Source organism: Protomyctophum parallelum (genome assembly GCF_964188405.1).
Source record: "Protomyctophum parallelum genome assembly, chromosome: 6".
NCBI lineage: Eukaryota > Metazoa > Chordata > Actinopteri > Myctophiformes > Myctophidae > Protomyctophum > Protomyctophum parallelum.
Genome location: NC_139701.1, coordinates 18,899,805 through 18,927,316, shown reverse-complemented (window position 1 = coordinate 18,927,316; position 27,512 = coordinate 18,899,805). Strand labels below are relative to the sequence as shown.

The 27,512-nt window shown below is 43.9% G+C and overlaps 1 protein-coding gene across 10 annotated transcripts in view; it reads left to right on the top strand.

The window, feature by feature from the left end:
* Window positions 1–27,512, top strand: part of fryl (furry homolog, like) — a 113,304-nt gene that overhangs the window by 31,243 nt on the left and 54,549 nt on the right. For 8 of the 10 annotated variants that reach the window (XM_083766484.1, XM_083766480.1, XM_083766479.1 and 5 more), the window contains 11 exons: window positions 11,678–11,886; window positions 12,778–12,831; window positions 14,965–15,104; window positions 15,330–15,426; window positions 16,549–16,628; window positions 18,318–18,398; window positions 18,503–18,671; window positions 19,656–19,748; window positions 20,019–20,117; window positions 21,464–21,565; window positions 26,046–26,090. In XM_083766484.1, the coding sequence (XP_083622610.1) occupies window positions 11,767–11,886; window positions 12,778–12,831; window positions 14,965–15,104; window positions 15,330–15,426; window positions 16,549–16,628; window positions 18,318–18,398; window positions 18,503–18,671; window positions 19,656–19,748; window positions 20,019–20,117; window positions 21,464–21,565; window positions 26,046–26,090 (1,080 nt within the window). In that variant the 5' untranslated portion in view covers window positions 11,678–11,766. The remainder of the gene's footprint in view (window positions 1–11,677; window positions 11,887–12,777; window positions 12,832–14,964; window positions 15,105–15,329; window positions 15,427–16,548; window positions 16,629–18,317; window positions 18,399–18,502; window positions 18,672–19,655; window positions 19,749–20,018; window positions 20,118–21,463; window positions 21,566–26,045; window positions 26,091–27,512) is intronic. The other 2 variants (XM_083766481.1, XM_083766483.1) reach the window with 1 other exon arrangement.

Here is a 27,512-nt window from a genome sequence, read left to right as displayed (position 1 = left end):
CACCTCACTTAAGAGGCAGATTCTTAAAAAATGGCTTCTGAATCCTAAAAGTTTTCTGAAAAACCTATGTTTCTATGTCAGTGGTGCTCAACCTTTTTCATGTCAAGGATCCCCAGAATTATCTGTATTTGGCCGCGGACCCTCATCTGAAAATATGGTGTTCCAGGGACCCCCCAGAGGCAAACATTTGACTTAAAAACGTTCGCTCTGAAATAATATATATTCAAAGATTTGGGCCGCTATTTTTCAAAACTAGCACAGGTACAAGCTCGTAGCGCGGCACAGTGTGCCGTGCTATGAACTTGTAGATCTGTTATTTTTCAATAGCTAAAGTATAACAACATAATCCTTAAAACACCAAAAAAGGTTCCCTTCCAGAATGGGTTGTCTTTTTTTAGTGCACTGAAACTCTGTTGACATGGCAATAAAGTCTTGAATCTTGAACAGCTGGGATGGCATTATTTAACACTTGCTTGATGTAAACTCCTATGATGTGAAAGCTGAAAGGCTGTACACCCATCCTTAGAATATTGTGAAATGATAAGAAAATAACCACTTTGTTGTAGAGAATCACCTCCTAATGGGATTTCCCTAGGAGTATATGAACGACGTCGTTGCTGAGGTACAATTACCTAATAGGTACTATTTAATTAAACGATAACTAAAGGCCTATAATTGCAGAATACTTTGCATCAGCGTTCAATAAGATTACACTCAAATGGGATAACTCCCCTAAGTGGATCTCTAGTCTAAACCAGTATTCAGACTGAGAGTAAACCTGGAATCGGCTACTAAAGCCCACCACACACCGGCTGCGTCCCCCGCGCGGCGGACACAGCCGCCTCCATTATTTTCAATGAACCTATCGCACACCGGCTGCGTCCGACGCACGCTGGCGCGTGGTCACGCCTCGCCTGCCGCGCCGATGCACCGCTGTTCTATTTTCCAGGCGTTGCCGCGCGGCCTCCACCCGGCTATCCGTGGGCGTGGCAATGGAATATAGTCAACAAAACTCCCCAGCCGCGTGGTAGTGCGCCGCGTCCTGTTGGTTTTGCCGTGCGGCTATGGTGCCCGTCAATACTGTGCCGCGGCGGTACGCACGGCGGTCGCAGACGGTGTGTGTCGGGCTTAACACTCTTGTATTGTTCACAAACGGTTATTTCATCCATATACTGTATATTGTTTTACTTTGGCAAACTACCGACAACCCTGGACGGCCGTTTCTAACCCTAACCCAACATACAGTTCTCCCTAAAACATTTGTTCTTTCTCTTAAATCTCTTTACATTTTTGAGTGGTGAAACCACTCCAAGGAACAGCAATGTCCGTGTGTCTGTGTTCACCTATCTATGCGATGTTAATGAGCACCTGAGTGGAGTTGCACCACTCTGTTCACACGGGTGTGATTTTTTTTTGCCTAGAATGACTTGACAGAATAGGCCAGCGTTGCAGTGGTTAATCTAAAAACGTCATGGATGCAGCGAGCAGTGAACCATCTCTTGAATTCAAAGAGAGAACTTCACTGAATTAAAATAATAAAACCAGTGCAGAGATTTGACATAAATTGACTCATTTGAAAATATACCACTGTGGTTAATAGTGTTTTTGTTTGTTCTATATTTCTTTGCAATGGCATTGACATTCCCAGTGTCTGTTCATTTTGTGGTGCTGTAAAGTTGGCTACTTGCTGTTGCAGTAGAACAAGCAACCGTTGGGTAAACAGCTTCTTTTTTTGCCCCCTTTTCTCTAATTAATGGCCCCTTAGCCCCCCGCCCCTATCCTGTGCTGGTTGCCCGTTCCTCTGCTTTAGGCCTCTCAAACAAAGGGCTAAGTCCTAGTTTCAGCGACTGTCTCTATGCCGTGAAATCAAGAGGGTTTTATTTAACTCTTTGAGTGTAAGAACAGTTCACTTCTTACACTTTCTTGAGTTAAATGAACACTCCGGATTGAGGATTCTGCTGTGTATCCTTACTTGCCACAACTTTCCTCCACCCGTTGTCTCAGCATCACGCTCTTTCATTTTGCTTGGCACATTTTTAGATGTTCGAGAATCCGCCTAAATGCCTGTGCAAAAGCACATCAATTACACTTTTTTGACTTGTTTTGCACAAGAAGTGTCACAGTATAATCACACGCACGTTATGCATGAAGGTCCTGGGGCTGAAGCCTGTGTTTTCATGTGAGGTTGTTGCTCGGAGCCTGTGTTGTCGGCTTCATTTGTCAGTTTTGTTTCACCTTGTATCTCCTGGGCTTGGCACATTAACCTGGAAGTGTCGAGTCGACCAGTAGTAACTCGTTGAAGTGTTCACATGTTAAGACACTGACAGAATTGGCATTGCCACACAGTGCACTCTAGCCGTCTAACCTTTACTCACTTTAATGCACTAGAAGTGAATGAAAATGCATGCATCCAACTCTGCATACCAACTGTTTGTGTGCGTGTGTACACCATTGTTGCTGGTTGTTCTGAGAGCGGAAGTTAGCAGGCCTTGGGGAGGGCTCTATTTTTACTGTGACGAGGTGGAGCCACTGCTCTATGAGTTGTGCAATCTGACTGGGTTTCTGGACGGGTGGTGTCTGAGTCTGGGGGGTCTCACATGCTTGGCTGCATGATAAGCCTGTACTTTTACAATAGAAGAGATCAGTATGCTTTACAACCCCCTCCTTGTGTCACCATCAAAAATACAATCTACATGCGTCTTTTTATTTTATTTGCAGCAAATGGTCCAGAATTCCAGGAATCTAACCGAAGGCTTGCTGTCAGGCAGTCGAGCCCATGTATTTTGCGCCCTAACCACTCTGCTAGCTATCAGGTAGCCCCTTTGAGGATGAATGAAGCCATAGAAATGCCAGTGTTCTCATATGCAGTAGGCAGCGGAGTATGTTTCAATGCAGAGATGCGTATTCAGTGTGGAAGGCCTGCAAAGGATGTTTTTGTACTTCCCCAAACCACACTTTTATTGTTCCGTTCCGTGTGCTATTTATATTTGAGCCGTGTATTGATAATTCTTTGCATGCTGTATTTTCTGTGCATACTCTGCAGTTGCCAAATATTCAGGACAGACTTGCCCCTTGGGAAATTATGTTTTGAGAACTATAGGTGCCCGCTAGCCAAGTGGTCCGGGCGCATGCCACATTAGGCTTTGGCCTGACGGCACGTCGCATGTTCGAGTCCCGTTCGAGTCCCGTTCTCGAACGAGTCCCGTTCGAGTTCCCCTTCTCTCTCTCTCTCTCCCTCTTTCCTGTCCATCTTCACTAGATACTATCAATAAAGGCAGAAAAGCCAAAAACAAACTTTATCTTCTATCATAGGAACAACATTTTTCAGAAGATTTAGAAGGCATTTTTAGAATCACCCTCGCGTGTAAATGGGTTAAGCTATTAATTGATTGAATACTTTATTGGCAGTAATGTAAACGGTACAGAGTACAGTCAAATCACGTAGTCCAAAAGGATATCACGGTCAACGACAAAAAGTCCTTGCGGTCTATAATAAATGTGTACTCCTAGTAGGGCTGCGAATCTTTAGGTGTCCCACGATTCGATTCGATTCCGATTCTTGGGGTGACGATTCGATTCAAAAACGATCTTTTAGATTTCTCCGATTCTCGATTCAAAAAAGATTATTTTCCGATTCTAAAGCAGTTTTTTTTTTTTTTACAAATGTACCTGTCAGGTACAGGTACATTTGTGCAAAAAGAAAAAAGATTTTTGGAAAATGAGAATCGATTCTGAATCGGACGGCATTAGAATCGCGATTCTAACTCGAATCGATTTTTTTTGACAGCCCTAACTCCTAGTGCTTCATTGTTTTGAAGCGAAGACATATGTAGCAAGCACTCTTGTTTGAGACCCTGTGTGGTGAGTAAGCATGCCTAGTCATTGCACCGCTGGCAGCAGTCAGTCACACAGCTACTGGATGTCACTTTTCATGTTCCTATTTCATGCCACAAAGCTACTTCCTGGTGCGTTGGGTCGCCGATGATGGGCCTGCAGCTTTTCCTGAAAATCTCCAGGGAGAGAAATTCAGCTATGGGTTAAAAGCCTGTTTAGCTGACGTCAGTCCCAGAAAGGGGTTGGGACATTATTTCTGCTTTTGCATTGCGAATGAGGAATGAAGCATGAGCTGTGAGTGTGTCCCGCAGATACCCCCAGCCAGGCGGCCACCCAGTATGAGGGTTGTCTCTAGCCTCCAAGGTTTTTAGACCAGTTGCTCAGATTTGTGCAACGAGGTCAGTTTAGGGAGGGAAGGGTCGGTTTTTGGCACGTCACAAATGACTCCCCATTGAGAGAGAGCAAGATAGAGAGAAAGGCAGAGCAATGCAGAGATGTGGCCAGGGAAAGGATGCCTTGCATTTTTTCCCCCTCGCTGTGTTGTTGAGTGGAAAAATACAAACAATGTTCCTTCCCTGCGACCCGCTCTTGTCCGTCTGTCGGTCTGTCTGTCTGTCTGTCTGTCTGGCTTTCTGTCTCACTCCTGTCTCTCTACTTCTGTACCCACGGCCCTAGAGAGACGGGAGTGAGAGAGACAGCCGGAGAGGGAAAGAAGGAAGAAGGGTGGTGGGGGTAGAGCAGGGCATCACAGGGTAGTGATTGGCCGTGGCGAGCTGGCTATGTGACATAGCTATGTGACATCACTGGGTGGGCAGCTGGGGCGTGTTGAGGGGGTGTTCGGGGTGAGGGGGCGGGGTGTTGGTGAAACACAGTAAACAAAGAGGCAAATGTCTGAAAGACTCACTGTGCTTTCTGGACAGCGTTTTCCACTACGCAATAACAGTCACTCCCCATTAGTCTGCCCCCTGACCACTCCACACCCCTCACCCCTCTTACTATACACTCACACTGTGTGTGTCCCCCCCCCTTTATTTTTTACTATAAAACGTTTTCCTTGTTTGATTACTTGCTCCAAATTATTTTTTTGTGTTTTTTGTGTTTGTGTCATGACTTTACTTCAGTACATAGTACCGGTAACTGTGGCGATAAACCGGAACAAGAAAGATTTTTTGTGCTTCCACACCGCAAATAAAGACATGAGCAAGTATGAATGAGGCATCAATTAATTGGATACTTTGGTACAAAATATTAGTATTCACATCTTTTATTATTATTTATTGTGTGTCAGTATGTGAAGGCCTAAAACACTGGCTGTTTTAGGTGTACGACATGACATCATGACATCAAAGTATATCAGGTTTAACACTCACACAGGGATGCCAATTAATGCAAGTCCACACCACACTCGGGGGCGGCCCCGTTCATGACGTCAAAATTGTAATAATTAACTATTCTTTTTCCTTTTTTTTTGTTATTGTGTATTATTGGACTTCAAAGCATGAACAGCATACAGCACATCCAAGTAGAAAAATACACAACCATTATTTTACTTTGTCTTGAAATTACTGTAACGTATAACGGGGAGGCATCATAGGATAGGATGGGCGGGAACCCCTTTTGGTGTTAGCATTACGTTATGCTTTAGCTATTTAAAAATAGCAGATCTACAAGCTCGTAGCGCGCCACCGAGCTTGTAGGTCTGCTATCTTTGAAAAATTCAAGAACCACTGACATAGAAACATAGCTTTTTCAGAAAACTGTCAGGATTCAAGGTTCAAGGTTGTCTTTATTTGTCTCCCTTGGGAGAAATTTGTCTTGGAGACAGAGTCACAGCTGCATACAAATAACAGACACGTACGTTCACATTATACGAAAAGGAAAAACACCATGATTTAGAAGACATTATTTAAATCTGATCTCAGGTCAGAATGGGATATACTGTACAATGATGCAATCGCAACTCTCAGTGCTGCTAGTGCAGAGAGTGCACACATACGGGAAGTGGGAACAATTACAAACAAACAACGCAGGTCAACGTGACATGACAGGTCAAGTACCTGCAGTGATTATTAGCTGCTGCCAACTAGTGGTACAGTAAGTGGACGTATAGGATGAGGCTGAATAATTGACGAGGCTGATTGGAAGGCTGCGATGCAATTCAATATTTCTACAACTACAACTACAACAACTACAACAACATAAAAATCAATTTAAACGATTGAAACACATGTATAAGACTGCCACTGACCACACTTTATCTTTAACTTCTCACTTCCTGCTTTGCTTCGTTATATATACTAGTCCTTACCCGTTGTATGGACTATTTCCCCCCATAAATATATTTAATTGCTCTTCATTTTAACTTGTATAATATATTTGTGTGTTTTTTTTGTGAATAAAAACAATACTATAACATGAAAGTATTTGGAAGCATGCCAGTGAGAACAGTGATAACGGTGGCCTGTGATGCAGGTGTCTCTAAAACTATGGCAGTTAACTATGGCAGTTACAGTGACAGACAGACAGACAGGATCGTTCCAATTTATTCTCTGGATCATTCCAATGTATTCTCTGGATCGTTCCAATTTCAGTTCCTATTGGTTCTCTTTGCACAACTGAAATACTTGCCGACTTGTGACTTTTGGCTGCGGGGGGTACTGCGCCCTGGGTGCGTTTTCGCATTTTTTATTCACTAATAAATTCATTATTAATTAATAATTTGTTAAATTGGAAAAGGGCTTTGTTAAGACCTCCATATAATGCCTGTGTGAAAAGTTGGTGCAGGCAGTGAAGAGCTATGGCAGTCATAGTGACACACACACAGACAGACAGACAGACAGACAGACAGACAGACATTGGCTTAATTATAGTATGATGATGATGATACTGTAGGTTGTACAGTGAAATCCTGCATAACTTGCTTTCAAGTTTAAAAACGTGGTTCCACTTTTAAATGTGGCTTAGTTTGCATATTTCCAGACGCATCTTTATTCACCTCCACAGTTATGTAACCCTAATCATTGTTAGACCCTTGGTGTTTTGCTCAAAGTCGGTTGCTGGGTGTGAACATCTTTCCTCATTATTTTTTTTATTTTTTTATACTGTGGTTCAGCTGCAGCACCTCGCTATTTTCTGGAGCATGCAGAGGTGTTGCTCTTGACAACCAGGAAGCAACAGAATCAGGGTTGTTACTGGGGAGAGCTGAGGCCAAGGGTCGTTTTGGGCTGACTGGGAACAGACCAAGCACCCAGTGAGGCTCTCCAGCATTGAAGCTAGGGCTGCGAATCTTTAGGTGTCCCACGATTCGATTCGATTCCGATTCTTGGGGTGACGATTCGATTCAAAAACGATCTTTTCGATTCTAAAGCAGTTTTTTATTTTTTATTTAAAACAATTAAATAGAATTTTAGCATGATCTACTCCAGTCTTCTGGCATGAAAGCAGAGTACATTTAGTAAAATTGTATAATTGTAAAGGTTTTATCAACTGAATGATTTAAACACACAAAGGTTAAATCCAAGAGTAATTACATGTCTCATTTATTTAGCTTGCACACATTTGAACCAGTACAAAAGTTACAAAATCTCTTCTCACTCAATACCAGAACAATACATTAGTATTAAAACAGGTGTAAATTAAATACAATTGGCAGGCTTAGCTTAGCTGGTAGTAAATGCACTATGCAGAAACCCAGGCCATAATGCATTGCATGCACAGGCAGTACCTGTGCATTTGGTGGTCAAATGCGGAAGTAGACGGTTCTTCTGGGTGCTTCAAAACGCCACTGAGCAACTTCCACTGAAATGAATAGCGGCGGGCCGGGGCTAAGGCTCCGGTTCAGTCTATCCTTTTATTACTCTATGGAACAGACATACTGAACTGGTGCAGAATGCTTTCCTCCTGCTCTCTTATGGTTCTGTAAACCCAGAACCTTCCAGAACACAGTGACACTTTGACTTTACAGAAGATATTCTGTTTACATTTGTATTATACCCAGAACCAGCCCTGAAGGTGGTTCTGGGTATAATAGTCATGTCTCTCAGCTAAGAGGTCCTAGTGGGGGCCCCTGCTCTCTCAGCTAAGAGGTCCTAGTGGGGGCCCCTGCTCTCTCAGCTAAGAGGTCCTAGTGGGGGCCCTGCTCTCTCAGCTAAGAGGTCCTAGTGGGGGGCCCTGCTCTCTCAGCTAAGAGGTCCTAGTGAGGGCCCTGCTCTCTCAGCTAAGAGGTCCTAGTGGGGGCCCTGCTCTCTCATCTAAGAGGTCCTAGTGGGGGGCCCTGCTCTCTCAGCTAAGAGGTCCTAGTGGGGGCCCTGCTCTCTCAGCTAAGAGGTCCTAGTGGGGGCCCCTGCTCTCTCAGCTAAGAGGTCCTAGTGGGGGCCCTGCTCTCTCAGCTAAGAGGTCCTAGTGGGGGGCCCTGCTCTCTCAGCTAAGAGGTCCTAGTGGGGGGCCCTGCTCTCTCAGCTAAGAGGTCCTAGTGGGGGCCCTGCTCTCTCAGCTAAGAGGTCCTAGTGGGTGCCCCTGCTCTCTCAGCTAAGAGGTCCTAGTGGGGGCCCTGCTCTCTCAGCTAAGAGGTCCTAGTGGGGGGCCCTGCTCTCTTAGCTAAGAGGTCCTAGTGGGGGCCCTGCTCTCTCAGCTAAGAGGTCCTAGTGGGGGGCCCTGCTCTCTCAGCTAAGAGGTCCTAGTGGGGGCCCTGCTCTCTCAGCTAAGAGGTCCTAGTGGGGGCCCTGCTCTCTCAGCTAAGAGGTCCTAGTGGGGGGCCCTGCTCTCTCAGCTAAGAGGTCCTAGTGGGGGCCCTGCTCTCTCAGCTAAGAGGTCCTAGTGGGGGGCCCTGCTCTCTTAGCTAAGAGGTCTTTGGCCTGAAAGACCCTGTTCTAAACTGAATGTGTGGTCCAGAGACCTGCAGGGTCCTCAGCCTAATTTAATGTTTGTGTTGGCACCATTTGTTTTAAATCACCATTACATCACCTAATCTAGATTAGGTAATTTTTACGCTAGATGTAGCAACTAGCAAGCTATATATTTGCTACACTATCAGAGTTAAATTACCTCTGAGTTCTTTCCTGTGTAAATTAGGGACCCGGAGAAAAACATAGAATCTAATGCATATCGAACGGGGGGTTAAGAATCACATATTTAAATAAATATCAGTGGGTTCTCCTGGTGACCCCTGCAAGAATGTGTTACAGGAAGCCTGTGTCAATATTGAGAGGTGCTGCTGTGCACATATACAGCTCTCGCCTCCAGCTGTGCGTGTGCGATTGTGTATGTTTGTGCGTGCGTGCAACTGTGTGTGCGTGCATGCGCCTGTCCCTCCCACTGGTGGGACTGGGGGTCACCTGTTCCCAATCTTGGGAACTTTTACATAACTGTGGAAGCGAGGCAGAGGGGGGCCTTTTGTTGATCACGTGGAGGCAGTGTTCCATCAGTGTTTTCAGGACAACCCCCAGCTCCAACAACACATTTCAAATTCCATGATTTCAGGAATGTTCAAAAGTGAGACAAGTTTTTGCTCCGAAACTTAATTTGTTGTTGGGATGGGGGAGGGGGGAGGAGGCTGACTGATGGCCGCCCTACTATTAGATTATGGTGTAATACATTCACCCCCACGGTGTGTTTTCGCTGTATTGCAATATTGCAGTAACCGCCCTGCCCATGTTGGAGGAATGGACACAATATGCAATATACTGGAACCAGAGGGATTTGTTTACATTTGTATCATGCAAATAAATGAATGTGAATCAGAGTTGAGCAACCAAAATGGAGAGGTAAAGTGGTAGCTCAGTAGCCTTGTGGTTAGTGTCCGCCTTGAGACTGGGAGGTCGTGGTTCGGGTCATACCAAAGACTAAAAATGAGACCCAGTGCCTCCCTGCTTGGCACTTGGATTGGGGTAAGTCCCTGCGACATACTAGCATCATGTCCAGGATTGCGCCCTTATGCTAAGGAAAATAGGCTCCTGCCCCTATGGTCCTCATGGCTCTGCAAGGCTTAATACCTAAAGGGGACCGTTGCACCCTGGGTGGTGACTTTCACTTTTATTGATTGACTTATCTTATCAAAACTATGCCAGCCAGCCAAGGTCACCTAATGATATTTATTACCTTCATCAAGGAAGTGTGTTGTGGTGTTTTCAACGGACTCCTTCTGTTTTGTTGACCAGATGGTCAAGTTTGGGTCGAGAGGGTCGAGAGTCACAATCAAGGTCAAGGTTCGTCTGATTGGTGAAATTATTCGAGAACGAATTGATGGGTTTTCATGAAGCTTGGAAACCGAAGAGATGATTAACTTAATCAAAAAGGTCCTAATCAACGAAAAGGTCAGAACTACATATCATATCTCAGGTTGAATGTAATACCTTCCTTGACAATTAGCCTAGCATGCGACAATCTTACTAGTTTGTTTTGTGTTACTAAATCCTTATGTCAGATTTATTATAATTAATTTGATTTAAATGCATACTTTATTAATATGTATTTATATGTGATGCGTTCTTCGCTTGTAGATCTGCTATTTTCAAACATTTTAGCATAAAGCCCACAACACACCAAACTGGTGAGCTGGGAACAGCAGAGGCTCTGATTGTCTCATTGATACGTAGGTATTTTTCAGCTGTAGTCTAGTCTCAACATCAGTAAAAAAATGTCAATTTCAAGGCGTACATTTGTAGGCAGCTAGGCTATAGAAGAGAGGCTGGATTGTCCACAGCACACAGATTATGTATCATCTGTTGTTGTTAATATAGTCATGGCCTTTTGTAATGAAGGAATTTAGATGCACTGTTGTCTCTGATTGAGGACTGACTCTTTAATATTTCAGAAGGGCAACCATGTGGCAAAATTAGTTTTTACTGCTTCCAAAATGATGATATATTTTGCTGAAGTCAAAGTTATGGTCAGTGAATGATGATGGTGGTCTGGTAAGGGAAGTACCGCATTGAAAGTTTCTGTACTGGTTTTTGTTAAAAGAAGTGACATTTAGCTGATTATCCAGGCAACTGGGAGGACACATTTACTTGGACTACAAACACATTTCAAAGCATTTGGGATTTTTTTGTGGCACATTGTGGTGTTATTGTTGGCTAGTCCGTCAACCACATAATGGCGATGTCTCCTGTTTGATTGCAACTAGAGACCTGTGAGACCTTTCTCTATACCGTCCTGAATCTGAATAAACCATTTAATCACGGGATCCCTAGTGTCCATTCTGGCCATGCCATGCCATAGCTGAGAATTCAGAGAAAATAACACTTTGTGGGCTCTATTTTAGGTATAGAGGGAGAGGAACAAGTACAGACCCCTGGGAGAGTATATAGGGTTTAAGACGATGACCGATGGAAACCTTTGTATCCAGAAAAGGTTTAAACTTTTTATATATAATAACTTAAGACACTTTGTCTTCCTGAAAATTTTGCAGCGTCTGTTGAATGGATATGTGGTCAGGGTGGCCCCTCCAGTGCTTGAGTATACAGTATGGGTTACGCATACTCTGTGTATAATATGTTGGACCAACAAGCGTATCGCCCATGCTGTCATGCATGCATGCGCTCTTGCCTCTTCATTGTATCTTATTTACTGTCAGATTTTGGGTCGTTGGGTGGGAGGGTTTGTGTTTGTCTTGTAAGTTTGTTTTTTTCCCCCCAGAGAACTAGAAGGGTTCCTTTCTATCATGGACTGTTTATCTTATCCTGTGACAGTCACATTCCTTCAATAAAATAAAATGATGTTAAAATAGAAAGAGCCACGTTGTGAGCTTGTAGATCTGCAATATTTTATTTCAAAAAAATTGATTAACACCCCTACTCTCTCTCTCTCTCTCTCTCTCTCTCCCCCCCCCCCTCCCCCCCCACAGCCTCGGCACCAGTGAGCACCAGCGTGAGTAGACGCCGAGCCCCCTCCTCCGTCACTCCCCTCTCGTGGGAGAAGCGAAACGCCGCCATCATGTCCAGCATCATCATCGACCCTGAGCTGAAGCCTGGGGAGTTCGTCATCAAAAGCCTTTTCGCCGAGTTTGCTGTGCTGGCCGAGAAGAAGATCGAGGTGGTGATGGCCGAACCGCTGGTGAGTAGAGAGAGACACACACACACACACACACACACACGCACACACACTTTCCAGTGTATCCACTTTAGTCTACTGTAGTGTACACGTTGGTAGTAGAGTTGCTCAGAGCCTCTGCCTGAAGACCAAAAGCTTTATCTCCCCGAGCCAAAAGGGAATTCCCTCTTAGGCTAGCGGTTTATTGATTGAATAGTTTATTGAACATAAAGGTAAAAAACAGCAACAGAGTACAGTCAAGTCTCAGTCCCAAAGGGATAGCACCAAAAAAAGTCCTTGTGGTCTTGTTTCAATTTAGGCCCTATATAGGTTAAGTCAAGATGTTTGGCTTTAGTGCTTCTTCCCACGTGGGAGACCTGAGTTCGAATCGTGGGTGCTTCATTTTCCCAGAATGACTTTCGCCAGAATTTGCACTTCGGGTTCATGGCTTACTGTAGTGACACAATGAACATGTCAGTGTCATTTTAATTGTGCGCGTCATGAATGTTACGCTGGGGGGTATTATAACATCTGCTGGAAGCTGTGACACATCCTCACTTTGTTAGGCGGCTCTCCCTCCATTCAGTCATCTTTAGAGTTCTGGTCGGTTCTCTCATTCCACATCTACCTTTCTTTCCCTCCTTAATTTCCGTTTTAGCTGGGCTGCTGTTTGTCCAGCGGGGTGAGGTGTTGGCTGGATGTTGACGGAGGGGCCTATCTCACTGTCATATTCTGCGACATCGTCACCGCCAGCACTGCTCTCCCATTTCTCCTTGCCCTCCAGGCCGCCCGACACCACCGACATCACTGCGCTGTTATGAGAGGAATCCATTCTGCCCCATGACTAGCAACTGACCCTCTCCTCTCTCTATGTCTGTCTGTCTCCCTCTACCCACCCCACCCATTCACACACAGGAAAAGCCCCTGTCCCGATCCCTTCAGAGAGGGGAAGACGCACAATTTGATCAGGTGAGTCCAGCAGTAATAATTTAATGGACAACTTCTTCGTTTGTATCTTCTGACTTATACTTCGTTGCATGCCAGAGTCACATGCTGAAAATTCCCGATCTACAAGCTCACAACGCATCGCGACACGTTGTGAGATTGTACACGTTGCAGGTTTGTATAATTCCTCTATTCCTACTGTACCTCAAGTGTATGAACCCACCACAACCCCCCCCCCCCCCCACACACACACACACACACACACCACCACCCCAACAACACCCAATCAATCCCCTACTCAATGGTCCATCTGTCTCTCATCTCTGACTGGTGCAGAACCCCAGAACAATGGGGCCGCCCTGTCGCAGCAGTGCTTTGTTCAGCACAAACACAAAAAAAAAAGAAAAAAAAGAACGAGGGTAGCGAGCTATAGATCCAGCTGCCTCCATTGTGAGCGAATGAGGCAGAAACGAGAGAGAGTGTGGGCAGAGAGAGAGAGAGTGAGAGAGAATGTGGAATCGCTGTGTCATCCTCAGCAGTAAATCAGCACCGGGTGCTGGAGTGTGTCGTCCTGGCGCCGTGAGGTCAGAGGGAGCACTTGCGTAACTCTAACTCACGCAGCATCCATCACCCTGCACCCACCAGCACACTGTGCCGGCCCCTAAACACACACACACACACACACACACACACACACACATGCACATACAGTACGTACACACAGACCGCATGTTGGAGGTCGGTTCACCTCACATCGCCTGCAATGTGCGACCGGATGTCGGTGTCGCCATCTAAAGCCGATACGATGCTCGTTTCCTGTGTTCTCCTTTCGACCCTTTAGTCACATTCCATCAATTCCACATAGGCTATAGCATTATATTGTCTATGTCGGGTGGAAACCTTTTCAGGAATCAAATAAAATTAATATATAGCAAAAGTATCTAAACACAAAAACACCACAAAATGTTAGAATATGTAGATATGAGGTTTCTGCCCAACAGCAACGATCTATTTCACGGCTACCGTATATCATTCCTTAACACTGCTTTTTATTGCTCCGCTTATCCCAGTACAAGTTAAAGCTGATTTATAATCGGGCCTCATCATGGATGCGATCAAAAGTGCTGATGAGATGTTTGGAGCGCCAGAAAAGCCCGGCAAGCGGGTGGTGCAGCGAGTGCCATTCAATAGGATATCAGGAGCACGCTGTGCTCGACATGTCATCCAACACCACACACACACACACCCCAGGCCCAATCAATAGCTCCAGTATGTCACCCACTGGCCGGGGTCACCTCTGCTCTGCACCCTTTGGCTCTGCACCTTTCATGAACATCACAGCTGGGGAACAGTTCACACCGTGCTTGTGTTTCATAGCATTCTTTGCTTAATGTTGTATATTTAATAACTGATATATAAGACCTGTTTATAACCGTGTCTGAAGGGAAAGCTTCGATGTTTTTTAGATGGCATGCCGTTCTAGACAGATGCTCGGTTTTTTGTTGAAATGGTATCCTAGTTACTCCGAAGCACTAAATGGATCGTCTTTGCAGTCTACTGACCATTTATCCCATTATTTGTTGACTAGGTTCTAAATACCCCTGAAATAATAATATTCTAAATACCTAAGTTGTAATTGTAAGCAACATTGTTGCAATATGTAATTAAAATATGATACATAATTCATTGTAACGCATACAGGGCCCTATTTGTTGTTTTGAGTGGCAGTATTGGCCACACCTCCAGGTCTTACATTATGTCATAAGACCTGGTACTTAAGACACACAAAATAGGGCCCACTGTATCATATTGGATAATTCGATATATTGCTCTGCCCATCCCGTTAGCTGGTGCTCATTTAAAGCCCAGGAAGTCGTCTAGCCCAGACTGACAATGGATGTCCAAAATGCCTGATCATTCCAGTTATATTGATTCAGATGTCATCATAATATAAAATCTGATAAAAAAACAACAACAACATCTTAGCTTTTAAAAGTGCATCACAATCATGCTGCAACTGTACTACGATACTAGTGTTTGCTCTAACTTACTAGAAGTATTGACAAGGCTCCATGATCTGCCATTGTTGTAAAAACAATCAAATAAATCGGTCCTTTGGTGTGAAGGGAGTTAACACTTGCGATGTTTGTTTTCCAGTTAATAAGCTCTATGAGCTCAATAGCGGAACACTGTTTGCCCTCCCTGCTGCGCACGCTGTTTGACTGGTACCGCCGGCAGAGCGGCACTGAGGACGAGTCTTACGAATACAGGCCTCGCTCCAGCACCAAGTCCAAAGGGTAAGGCTTGATTATATAGTTAAGCATGGGCGTCGCATACCAAAAATAGCCAATCTACAAGCTGTGAGCTTGTAGATTGTCTATTTCAGGTGTGCGACAACCTGCATGCAACTAATTATACATCAGGCATGAGGCTGTCCTCGTATAGAAATCACCTCAGTGATTTTGGGTCTCAGCATTATCGTTTTTCTTCAATATCTCTCTCTCTCTCTCTCCTCTCTACAGAGACGAACAGCACCGGGATAAAGACTACCTTTTGGAGCGGAGAGACTTGGCCATAGATTTCATTTTTTGTTTAGTTTCAGTGGAAGTTTTAAAACAGGTGAGCAGCTCGCTGCATGTCTCTGGTCTTGTAGCAGCTCTGTGCCAACGCAGTAAGGCACTACATTATCACTGGTACAAACCAAAACGAGTGGTGGTGGTGTTTCCACATCCAGGCCCTTCCTCTCTGGGGGCCTGTCCAAGGGTCTCTCTGAAATGTTTTAATGTTAATTAACTAATTGACTAATTGATTATCAAAACATAATCAAAACATAGTCAAATAACCAATCAATAATCCTTATGTTGGCCATGGCAAAAAGCTCTTAAACAGTTAAATACTAAATACTCAATCTTTAAGGTTTAAGGTGCTTTATTGTCAAATGTGCATAAGATACTGTACGTAGCAACATTGCAGACAGTAACATTATTCTAATATTATACAGTATATACAGTACACATGTCAAATATACATAATAAGGTACATGGTCAAAATAGAATTATAACAAGACAGAATTAGAGAAACATTTCAACAGATAAAATACCATATTGCAGTGGTTCTCAAACATTTTCATGTCATGGACCCCCACATTGATGTGCATTTGGCCACCGAACCCATTTGAAATTGTATGATTTTTATGCCAGGGACTTTCATAAAAGAAGATTTGTCAACATATGTCAGCCTTTTTCGTAAAGATCCAATCTATAAGCTCACACATAGTGAGCTTGTAGATGAAATAGGTCTTAAGTGTTTACGCAATTCGTCATTTTGCTGGGGACCCACTCGAACTTAATCAAGGACCCCTAAGGGTTCCCAGAACCCACCGTATAGCGCTGAGAACCAGTGCCATAGCATTATACTGTACAGTCAGTGCTCTTCTTTTTCACTTCTCAGTGTGAGCATGCAGGCAGAATGGTAAATAGTCTGTGTCAGGAGCACAGCACACACCGTCCTGCAGGGCTGTCTTCTGAATGTGTTCCCCGGTCCAGGCTCTCTGGCCGTGTCCCCACAGCACACACACTTCATTCCAAAGCACACAGCAGCCCTGGAGACCGGAGCTCCGCTTGTCCTTGGCACAGCTTGTGTAGGGAGGAGGAGGAGAATGAATGGTAGCGAAGAGGGAAGCATGAAGGGGGAGTATCAGTGCTGCAAAATAAGACTAATGATTTAATGCCTGTGTCACAGATTCCTCTTCATCCAGTGCCAGATGGTTTAGTACACGAAGTTCTCAACCTGGCGTTCAAGCACTTTAAGCATAAAGAGGGGTGAGTGTGAAAACACACACACACACACACACACACACACACACAAACACACACAAACAGAAACACATACGTGCATTGACAAACGCACAGTCAACAGACAGACACACACACACACACACTCTCTCGCAGACACACAAATGCACACAAACCCTGTGAAATGGACACAGCGTTTAACCACTTACAGTATTATTTGTCGTACGACAGTGTTGTGTGGCAAAAATTGCAGATATACAAGCTCACACCATTGTGAGCTTGTAAATATTGCACATTTGAAAACATTTTGAGTAAAAAAATGAAATAAAAGGTATTTGTGACTAGGCCGGTCATTGATGAACGTATCAAACATCACTTAATCATTCACTCACTCCATTGTGGGCGTGGCTTTGTGACGGGATGTGCATTCGCTTTATGGCTGTTTGGATAGAGTGCTTTTTATGGCCCATGTGTGACTTTATGATCCGTCCACATCATTAATGCCTCTTAAAGAAAACACATTGGCTCTTTATTAACATGTTCACCACACTGCAGCACTCAGCCAATAGGTTCCTCTGGTTAGCTAGGGTTGGTCCAATCATAACGGCTTAAGGTATTTTTAAGTTGGTTGTGCCTCCAAGCTCATAATATTTATGTAGCAAAAATTGTCCTCGATTAATTCACTATTAATGTGGCTATGTAAATAAGGAAAGGACAGGTACGTGTCACTTAATTGCTCTGGCAATTCCAGCTGGCAGATTTGTCAGACACTGGGAGGCATACTGGAGTTGGCAGTTTGATGGAATGCATTGACGTCAATGAGAGCCAAGCTAACAAGCGTAATGCATAAACTACATTTGAATCAGTGTGACCTTTGTTAGATAATTGGTTCAGGAGAATAAAAGACATTTCACACGTTATCTCTTACAATCTTGTTTTATCGACATGCACATTGTTACTGTCGGATAGTCTTGTCAGAGTGAATACTGCTGAGGCAGAAACGTAGGGAGCTATTTTCGTCAGTGCCTTTAATACCTCTTATCCCTAAAGTTTTTTTTTTTTTACTATTACTAAGATATTAAAAAATTGTTCATCTAGCCGATCAATAAACATGTTGTGATCTTGTAGATCGGCTATTTGAACTATTCCAATTTTATTTTCACAATAGTAAAAAAGGCAAAGCAGTTTAGGGATATGGGGTAAGTAAGGCACTGACGAAAATAGGGCCCTTAGTCTGTGCTCTTTGGGTACCTCAATAAAATTATATTGTGTGCCGTGCACATTGTCGATCGATAAACAAGAGATTAACACTTGATATGTCATCTCAAATTCTACTGACCCGATCTGATAAGGTTCTCAATCATTAAAGATGATGTTTATTCTAAGCTGGTCCAGCCGACTCCCATTTACTTGAATGCATTTCCTATAACTTACAGAGTTCCACTTAGCAAATCCAAACTAACCGTTTAAAAGGGATGTAGTTGGGAGATGGAAAGATGAATGGTGAATCATTTTCCCTTCCACATGGATATTTCAATGTGAAGAATTTTATATGACTAGCAACCCTACCTCCAGGTAAGCCAGTATTAGAAACAGACTATAGCCAATGGTAGAAATTGTATGATGTTGAGGAAGGGGGGTGGTGGCATTGCAAAGATATTGAACATTCCTCTACTAGTTCATAACGTGATAACAACATTCTTCCTGATCTACCAGGTACTCTGGCCCCAACACGGGAAATGTGCACATCATCGCAGACCTGTATGCCGAGGTCATCGGCGTCCTCACGCAATCCAAGTAATATTTTCTTCTGTATACCCACCATATGAGGCCATATATGAATAGCCTTCTGCGACATGTTAAAACGTAAGTGTATCACATTCACTGAGTGTCTTCTTCAGGTTTCAGGCGGTAAGGAAGAAGTTCATCACAGAACTGAAGGAGCTCAGGCAGAAGGAACAGAGCCCCTACGTGGTCCAGAGTGTCATCACCCTCGTCATGGGCATGAAGTTCTTCCGGGTCAAAATGTACCCCGTGGAGGACTTTGAGGCCTCCTTTCAGTTCATGCAGGTAAAAACTCTAGCGACATCCATAGCGTGTGCTCCAAAAAGCATGCGCTAGCTTACGCCAAACTCACACCAGCAGCACCTCGCCTCTTTCTCACTTAACGTCTGACTCAAAGCTTGGCTTTATTGCCGAAAACGGCAGAAGCTCATAGCTTCATAACCTGATTAAAGCTCTATGAATCGGGATTCAATCAGGTAGATGACTGTTGGCTAATCACCTCCACGTATTTGCTCTCAACTGCGCTGTAGCAGGGAACTTTTACTGCTGCTGCCCCCTTTTGTTGAAGCTCAGCAAGCTCGCCGTTGCGCTGCCTCATAAAGCCAGATGAATAACGATCACACACCCACCATACATTGCCAAGAAGTGCGTGTTTGTCTGTGTGTGTATGTGACTGTGTGCGTGTGTGTTGCGGACTTGGCCAAGAGCTGTGAACGGAGCAGTGGCTCAATACAGCAGTAAAAACGCTGGCTCGATGCGCTGCTCATCTCAACATGACGCTGATTTGACCACCTTGTTAATGGAAGATGTCTGGTAATACGCGGTAGTTTACGATCACCTCTTCTATTCCCTTTACATCGCCGGTTAGCGGCCATATGTTATCTATCTATACGACCTGCAGAACAAATTCATGTACCGTCGACAGTCTCCCAACATACAGCAGACTGTAACTGCTGTTAAAACTAAAATTGTCACTTGTCACTAAGACTTTGAGGAAAAACAAATCCCTAGATTTCTGTTCATTTTAAGAACAAATTGTGTTCTCCTGTTTCATGGCTCATTTCATGGCATCATAGATATATTAATGCACTATAAGTGTTAATTTCACTCTGAGAGTCTACAAATGAAACCAAATGGCGTCATTATTAGTCAGACTTGTCACTTGCCTATACAGTACGTGTGACCACTTTGATGAATTTGACCAGGAGATTGTAAAATGTTCCACTCATGTGTGTGTTCCTGTGTGACCACCTCTCCTCCCCCCTCCAGGAATGTGCCCAGTACTTTCTGGAGGTCAAGGATAAGGACATCAAGCACGCTCTGGCAGGTCTGTTCGTGGAGATCCTCATCCCTGTTGCTGCTGTGAGTTCCAGTGCACCTCCACCACCCGCTGTGTTGATTGATTGAATACTTTATTAACATGATTATTAACAGTACAGGTAGTACAGTCAAATGTTATGCTAAAAGGATGACACAAATTCCCCAGGGGGCTTGTTTCCATTGTGGTCCATTATACTCATTGCCCATTGTACTGTCCATTTGTACGTGTTCAGTCAATGTGAGTTAATCCCATCCAGTCAATGTGTAACATGTTGAGTTAAACCCATCCCCTCCCCTCCCCGCTCTCTTCAGGCGGTGAAGAATGAAGTCAATGTGCCGTGCCTGAAGAACTTTGTGGAGATGCTATACCAGACCACCTTTGACCTTAGCTCCAGGAAGAAGCACTCTTTGGTAACCCCCATCTCACTTTTCTCTCCGTTTCCTTTTAAGCCAACCTAATCTCACGTAGACGATCATAGATCTCCGCCGTCATCCATTGAAGTTATAGGGGCTAATACTGGCTGGAAGCTATTTGGAGATTACAAATAATATCTATCTATAAATGCACCACGTCTCTGTCTGTACTTACGTGTGTACGTCTGTAATGCACCTAATTTGACACACACGTTCCACACCCCCACAGGGAGTGCAGTGCCCGGTATCGAGTTAGTCGGACCCACAGTTGCCCAGAACCGCAACAAAAGGCCTCTGCCTGGGGGCCTATATGGAGCTGGCCTGTTCTGACATCACAACACTATACTGTATTTGGGAATGCCAGACACAGAACTCCATATATAGGAATAAAGGGACACAGAGAGACAGATACAGAAATATGGGTATAAAAGGGTATAAAAGGGACACAGACAGATGGATGGAATGGGTACTCTGACACAGGTACAACAGGCATTGCATAGCCGGGTGGGGCATGGATCTCCAACTTCCATCATTACCGACTCGGTGCTCTACAGCCGGGCACTATATCTACGTATATCTATAAAATGCACCATGTCTGTATGTGTACGTCTGTAATCCACGTAACTGGAGAACCGTTCGCTCCACTGACCTCAAATTCGACACACACGTTCCACTGTTCCACACCACCACAGGGAGTGCAGTGCCCGGCCTTGAGTCGGTCGGACCTATGGTTGTCCAGAACCGCCACAAAATGCCTCTGCCATGGCGCTTGTCGGGGCCCAAATTAGCCAATTGATCACCCCTAGATCTCCATAATGGAACTGGCCTGTTCTGACATCACAATGATGTTCTTACATCTGCATAGACTCCATATTTTGGAATGCTTGACAAAGAACTCCATATATGGGCACAAAAGGGACACAGACATGATAACTGGGTTCCAACTTGCATTGTTCCAAGTAGCCCCAGTGCCTACATTAACTCTTTGCATTAAAAATAATGCAAAGAGTTCATGTTGGGACGTTGATATGATTAGTTCTCAAAGCAGTGGTTTTAGCTTTATCAGCATGTTTTCTCCACTGATCTATTGTAGTATTATCTTATTTCATCTCGTTGAATGTAGATGTATTGTAGACATATTGGTGGGCGGAGATCTCTGATAGGAATGTGATCCTTTAGGAATTTAATGATTCCGGTTGCTCAATGTTGGATCCGCATCCAGATCCCAACCCTACTCGTTGATCACACGGCCATGCGGGACTAAATCCAGTCTCTCTCTCTTGGTGATCTCTACTTGCCCTTTTGGTTGGTTTACGCTAACGGCATTGCTCTCCCTCTCCCAGGCTCTGTATCCTCTGGTGACGTGCCTACTGTGTGTCAGTCAGAAGCAGTTCTTCCTCAACAACTGGCACATCTTCCTCCAGAACTGCCTCTCACACCTCAAGGTACAGTAGCAGAGTCATCTCGCAAGTGGGGTCCAGTGACCCCCCCAAGGGTCCCCAGCATAAATGATTTCACTAGCTAGAAGAGAAAACATTTTAAGAATGACTTTGACAGATCATAGGATTCACTTTATCCACTGTTATCCCCTCACCCCCCAAGTATGGGTTTTAAATCTAATCTAACGAAAAAAGTATAATTATCTACAGGTATATATTTTTTTCAAATGGCTGTCTGCAGCCTCATGCTTATCAGTTTAGGGGCCCTTGACGTGAAAGTGTTTGAGAACCACTGGTTTATCTTCTTCTAAATCAGTCATTCTACACCTTTCTATTTCGAAGGGGACACAGTTTGATATGTGTTAGGCCTCTGTTAATTCAACTCTGACCTTGTCCTGTACAAATTGAACTAAATGTGTCCATTTGGTTCCATTTTACAGTCAGGGTTACAGTCCATTTTGGTTCTTGATTATCAGTCATTTAGCTGTGGTGACCCACTGGAAACTCTTTTAAGGACCCCTATTGGTCCCCAACCTCTTTGTTGAAAACCAGTGTGTGGTACCACACACGCACTAGCCTCGAGGCCAACGGATATTGTTAGAGGACACTGTATACACTATTTATTGACAATTAGTTCCTTTTAAAGTGTCTTCACTTCAAGAATTACATCATTTTCAGATTTAAATTAACTACATTTTTCCAATGCATTTTGGAAACACTGAACCTCAGAGGTCTTATGACTCATGATATGAAAACCTTTTATAGAACTTCCTTTTATCCGCAGGCAGCGTAAGCAACACGCGCCCGCTTAAAATAGAACCCTAGTAAACACCTACACTCCTACACTGTTTCAAGTGCCCTAGTTAAAGCATATAAATGCACCAGTGAGATGATGGTATTCCAGGTAAGTTGATACAGTATTATGCTCAATACCGCTTATAGCACAAATAATTTTGATGTCTTTTTTAGCAGGTGCTCCAGTGTTGATTTCGTCGACTAAAACTATGACGAAAAATATTTGTCAAATACCTTTTTTTCACTGACAAAAATTAATAAACACTTAGACTAAATATATTGGCAATTTAGTAAACGAATAAAAACTTTGACTAAAATGTTTAGGAGGGACTAGTGGAGAAGAAGTTGTTTCATGTTTGGTTGCATGCAGGTGTCTCGTTCTGAAAATAGTTATCTACATTCTACAAGCTCACAACATGTCACAGCATGACGCGTTGTGTACTTGTAGATCTGCTATTTTCGGTATGCGGCCAAGTATAAACCAGGCATTACAACGCCATCACGGCCCGCTAAGATACATTTTAGTCGACTAAATGAACTGTATATTTAGTCGACTAAAATCTTATGATATTTAGTATGACTAAAACTAAATCTAAATTTTCTGTCAAAATCAACACTGGTGTGCTGAGTGCTCTGTGGTTCTGGCTCAAGATCACAATGTGCTTTCCCTTCCTCTGGTCACCGGCAGCCAGACCTGGACAGGAATAGCTCATGACCTGTTAATAACCACGGGCAATTTGAAGTCAACTCATGCAGAATTTGCTCTAAACTAGGAAGCCCATTCTATTTCCATCCCTGCTGACCGCTTGAGAAAACGCCACCTCTGGCGGTCATTTGGGATTCATAGAACCATAGCTACATTCGGAACTTTTGCTTTATACTTGAGTTGCGTACAGGTGTCATGCACCAGAAATGGCAGATCTACCAGCTCACACAACACGTCACATTGCAAAGTGGTGCGAGCTTGTAGATCAGCTGCTGTTGTTGCATGACACTGGCCTGCAATGAAAGTATGAAGCTATATGGTCAAATGAACTGTGAAGATGACCATTAGTGCCACAGCGGCTGGAAGCTGCTTCTAATAATTATGCCCCCTGTACTCTGCTCCTGATGGGTGACTGACCAGTGGAATTGTTCCCTGTCAGAGCATTTTCTTGCAGAACACTTTTCAAGACCTCCCCCAAACATTGTATTTAGTTCACTTGGAACAAAACAAACAAAGTGGATGATATGGTTTTACAATGCTGATTGTCAAATTATATCCAACACTAGAATACCGGAATTCCAGTATTCTGCTAATTCCACAACGATATATACTGTAGGTGAAATTAATCCTACAACTTTCAAGAGGTTCCTCGTCCTCCAGATGAAGGGTATCTCACGTGTCACATGTGATGTCAAGAGCTATTTTTGACCCAGGCCTGCTAATGACTCCTTGTAAACCAATCATCACGAACTGATCAAACCGATCCCTCCCCTTGTGCTCTACCAATCACAAACGGATCAAACCGATCCCTCCCCTTTTGTACTACCAATAAAGAACCAATCAAGCCGATACCTCCTCTCGTCCTCTACCAATCATATACTGATCCCTCATCCTCTAGTGGAGCACTGTGTGTCTGGAGTCTCTTGTGGTGTCTCTCAGTGGTGGAAGAAGTACTCAGATTCTTTACTTAGCACAATATAGAAGAAAAGTAAATGTTCTGTATTGTGAATTGTACTTGTCTGTGACAAGTGCAAAAGTACAAATGGTCAAAAAAATTAAAATATCTGATGCAAGCTATGCGATGAGTTGTTTGTTTGCTTGTAGAAGTACAAGATATTGCTTAAGTGGTTAATGCACGTTTTGTAATAATAATTTAAATCTGCAAAATGGCTAGTAACTAAACCTGTCAAATAATTATAGTGGAGTACAAATTACAATATTTGCCTCTGAGATGTAATGGAGTAGAAGTATAAAGTAAATACTCAAGTAAACTACCTCCGAATTGTACAGTAATTGAGTAAATGTACTTCGTTACTTTCCACCACTGGTCTCTGGTATGGATTGACCCTTGTATGACTTGGAGTGTATGTTGTTGTTGTTGTTGTTGGACATTGTGTAATTCTCTCTGTAAGCTCCTTGTGTTGGGGATTCCCTATGGTGTTGTGAATGGTCCCTCTGTGATCTCGGGACAGTGATTTCGTCACATTGTTCTCCTCTACACCCCCCACCCCCTCCACTGTGATTGACACGGATTCCTCCCTTATTGATCACTGTGATCAGTGCCTCCTGTTGTGGTGATTGATTTGTTGTCTTGTGATTCGCTCCCGATCGTTGTGGGATTTCCGGGTTTTAGCAGGTTTAGCCATTCGATTTTTAACCCTGTGAGGGCTCTCGCAAACGTCAAAGCGAAAGGTCTTTGACACTTTTTAATTCAGCAGATTAAGTATTCCTAACAGTATATCCACACAGGGTTAAAAAGAATGCCAACATGGATCAGGAGATTGATTGGACTGTTGATTGAACTCTGGCCCTACACTGTGAAACCCTGAGTGTTTATTTAACTCTGAGAGTTATATAACATGTGACATAATGTCAACTCTCAGAGTTGGATGTAGGGATTCTTGTCTTCAAACTCTTGCATGCACACATTCCATCATGTCGTTCTCTTCGTCCTGTCTGCATCCTGTGCTTTGTGTTCTGTCTCCCTGTGTCTGTCTGTCAATCAATTCACTTGCCCCATAATTAATGCACTTTTTTTTTAATGATTTGCTTTTAGAAATGTTGACATTTATCTGTGTTCAAATGCAGTTTTTCCATGTGTTTTTTTTGTAGTGTAGCAAAATCGGCATCGTAACTGTAAACAGTTGCAGTTAAATCCACACAATTCATCTCACTGAGTGACGGTGGCTGATTGACGTGCTGTTAAAGGAAAACTTTATTGAGTATATGGGTGCAGCAGTTATTCTGATCAATCAATTTAACTATTTATACAATAAATAATGTATTTGAATTAAATAATTTATCCCCCCCCCCCCTTTATTTTAAATACAAATAGCAAACATGTACCGTGAAGTCCGATAGGCTGCAATAACTAATTTCATCCTGTTGTCGCTGTTATAGGCAATTAGTAGATTTACAAGCTTGTTGATCTGCCATTTCTACAATGTTTTCGCACCACACACCGCTGTATTAGGACAAGTATAACATAGAGCATAAATGGTTAACCAGGCAAATGGATTTAGTCGATTATATAAATCTATTCAAATGTCTTCACGTCGATTCATTGAAAAAAACACAAATAACCGTGCGAGAATAATGGATGACTGCAGCCCTAGCTGATTTTCAATCTAAATCCCATTGTTTTGATGCAAAGCGCTCAATAATACGTTTGATAAAAAATGGCAATTTCATGTCGTGATATCGAGTGTGCATTCCGTACGCTCGATATCATGAAACAACACTATATTATTGATCCTCACATCAGAAAAATTACTCTTAGGTTGAAAATCTGTGGTTTTCCTTTAACACTGACAAGAGTTGCGACTGCTCTCGTCATGTTTGTTTTGTTTCTATTGTGTTCTGTCTCTCTGTTCTCCCTGTAACCTGCACGTCTCTCCCTCCCTACACCTCCCCACTATGTCTCCTCCTGTCCTCCTTTTATTTTGTGTTTTTCGTTTGTCCCTCTCTGACGTTCACTGGCTCCAGATGCCATCTAACAACAGCATCCGAAAGCAGATTGAGACGTTGCAGGTGAGTGTGGGGCGGATGGCAGTGATGAAGGGGCCTGGGTGGGTCACCTAGCTTGCCTGGCTAGAAGTAGGCCAGTGACGGGCCTCCTCCTCGGGGTGACATAATGACATCTCAGAAAGAGTCACTTCATTATGGAGAGAGAATAGAGGAAGATGCTTCCTAGTTGCAAATGTTTTCCAGATTGCAACGTGGCTTTGTTCTTTTTCCTCTCAGCCACTCTGCTTTTGTGTCTCTGCATCAATAGCTTTGCTGACCTGTGTGTTGTCGCAAAGTAGAGCACAGTGCTGTTGTTTCTGTCAGTAGAGTGGACACACACAAACACACCCACCCACACCCTCTCCCTGTTCCTAGAGAGGTTCCTTGATCAGAGATCACAGGTTCATTTGGATATCAAGGTGTTTGGTGTTTTTGCAGTCTGCTCTCTCAGCTGTGCGTGTGTGTGTCTGCGCGCGAGTGCACATGCGTGCCTGTGTGTTTATGTGTTTTAGAGGTAGTACAGTCGAAGACCGTTCCGTCCTGATCTGTTATCGAGTTTCCCCTCTCGCCACCCCGCGTCTCTGCATTCACGTCTCCCGCTGCCGTTGGGGAAGGGCACAGCGGCAGCTTTTTCAAAGATTCCATTGTGTCCTCTGCAGTGTGTTTACACTGGACTGTACACTGTGTCTGTTTGTGTTGCACTGGGGCTGCTTGCCTCCTCTCTGCGGTTCGGTCAAGACGGTGACCGCTCTCCAGACATACAGCACGGTGCTTAGCTGTCCGGTCCAGCGTAGAATGCCGTCTAAATCAGTTCTCAAGATTTGAAATGGCAGATGTACAAGCTCGCAGTGCGGCATGAAGTGACACGCTGGGAGCTTGTAGATCTGCTATTTTTGAATAGCCAACACCAGAGCCATAGAGTAGGACAGAGTTACGACAACTCTGTTCACTTCATGGAGCCAGTCCAATTGCGGCCCTTCTCCATAGACTAGCATTGCGAAGAGTGACAATGTCCTGGACCGGAAGTTGGCAGAATGCACTGGACTCAGGCAACAGCCCAGCTTTAATGGTCTTAAATCTTAGATCGTTTTTAGTAATAGTACAACATAAACATTACAGAGACTTTAGTTATCACTGTATAATTCTTTAAAACAGTTGTCATGTTGCACACATGACTAAAAGCGCTCGAGGGGACACGGTGGCACAGTTGGTAGTGCTCTCGTCTCACAGCTAGAAGATCCTGGGTTCGATTCCCGCTCGGGACGCTGTGGGTGCTGGCGGCGTGTTTCCTCCTCTGCGTCCTCAGTGCCCATACCCGAAGGCGGGGTTGGCGAAAGGGCCTTTCTGTGTGGAGTTTGCATGTTCTCCCTGTGTCCACTAGGGTAGGTACCCTCACAAAAACATGCAGTAATCCTGGTCTCTAAACTGCCTCCCCCTGGCCAGCCG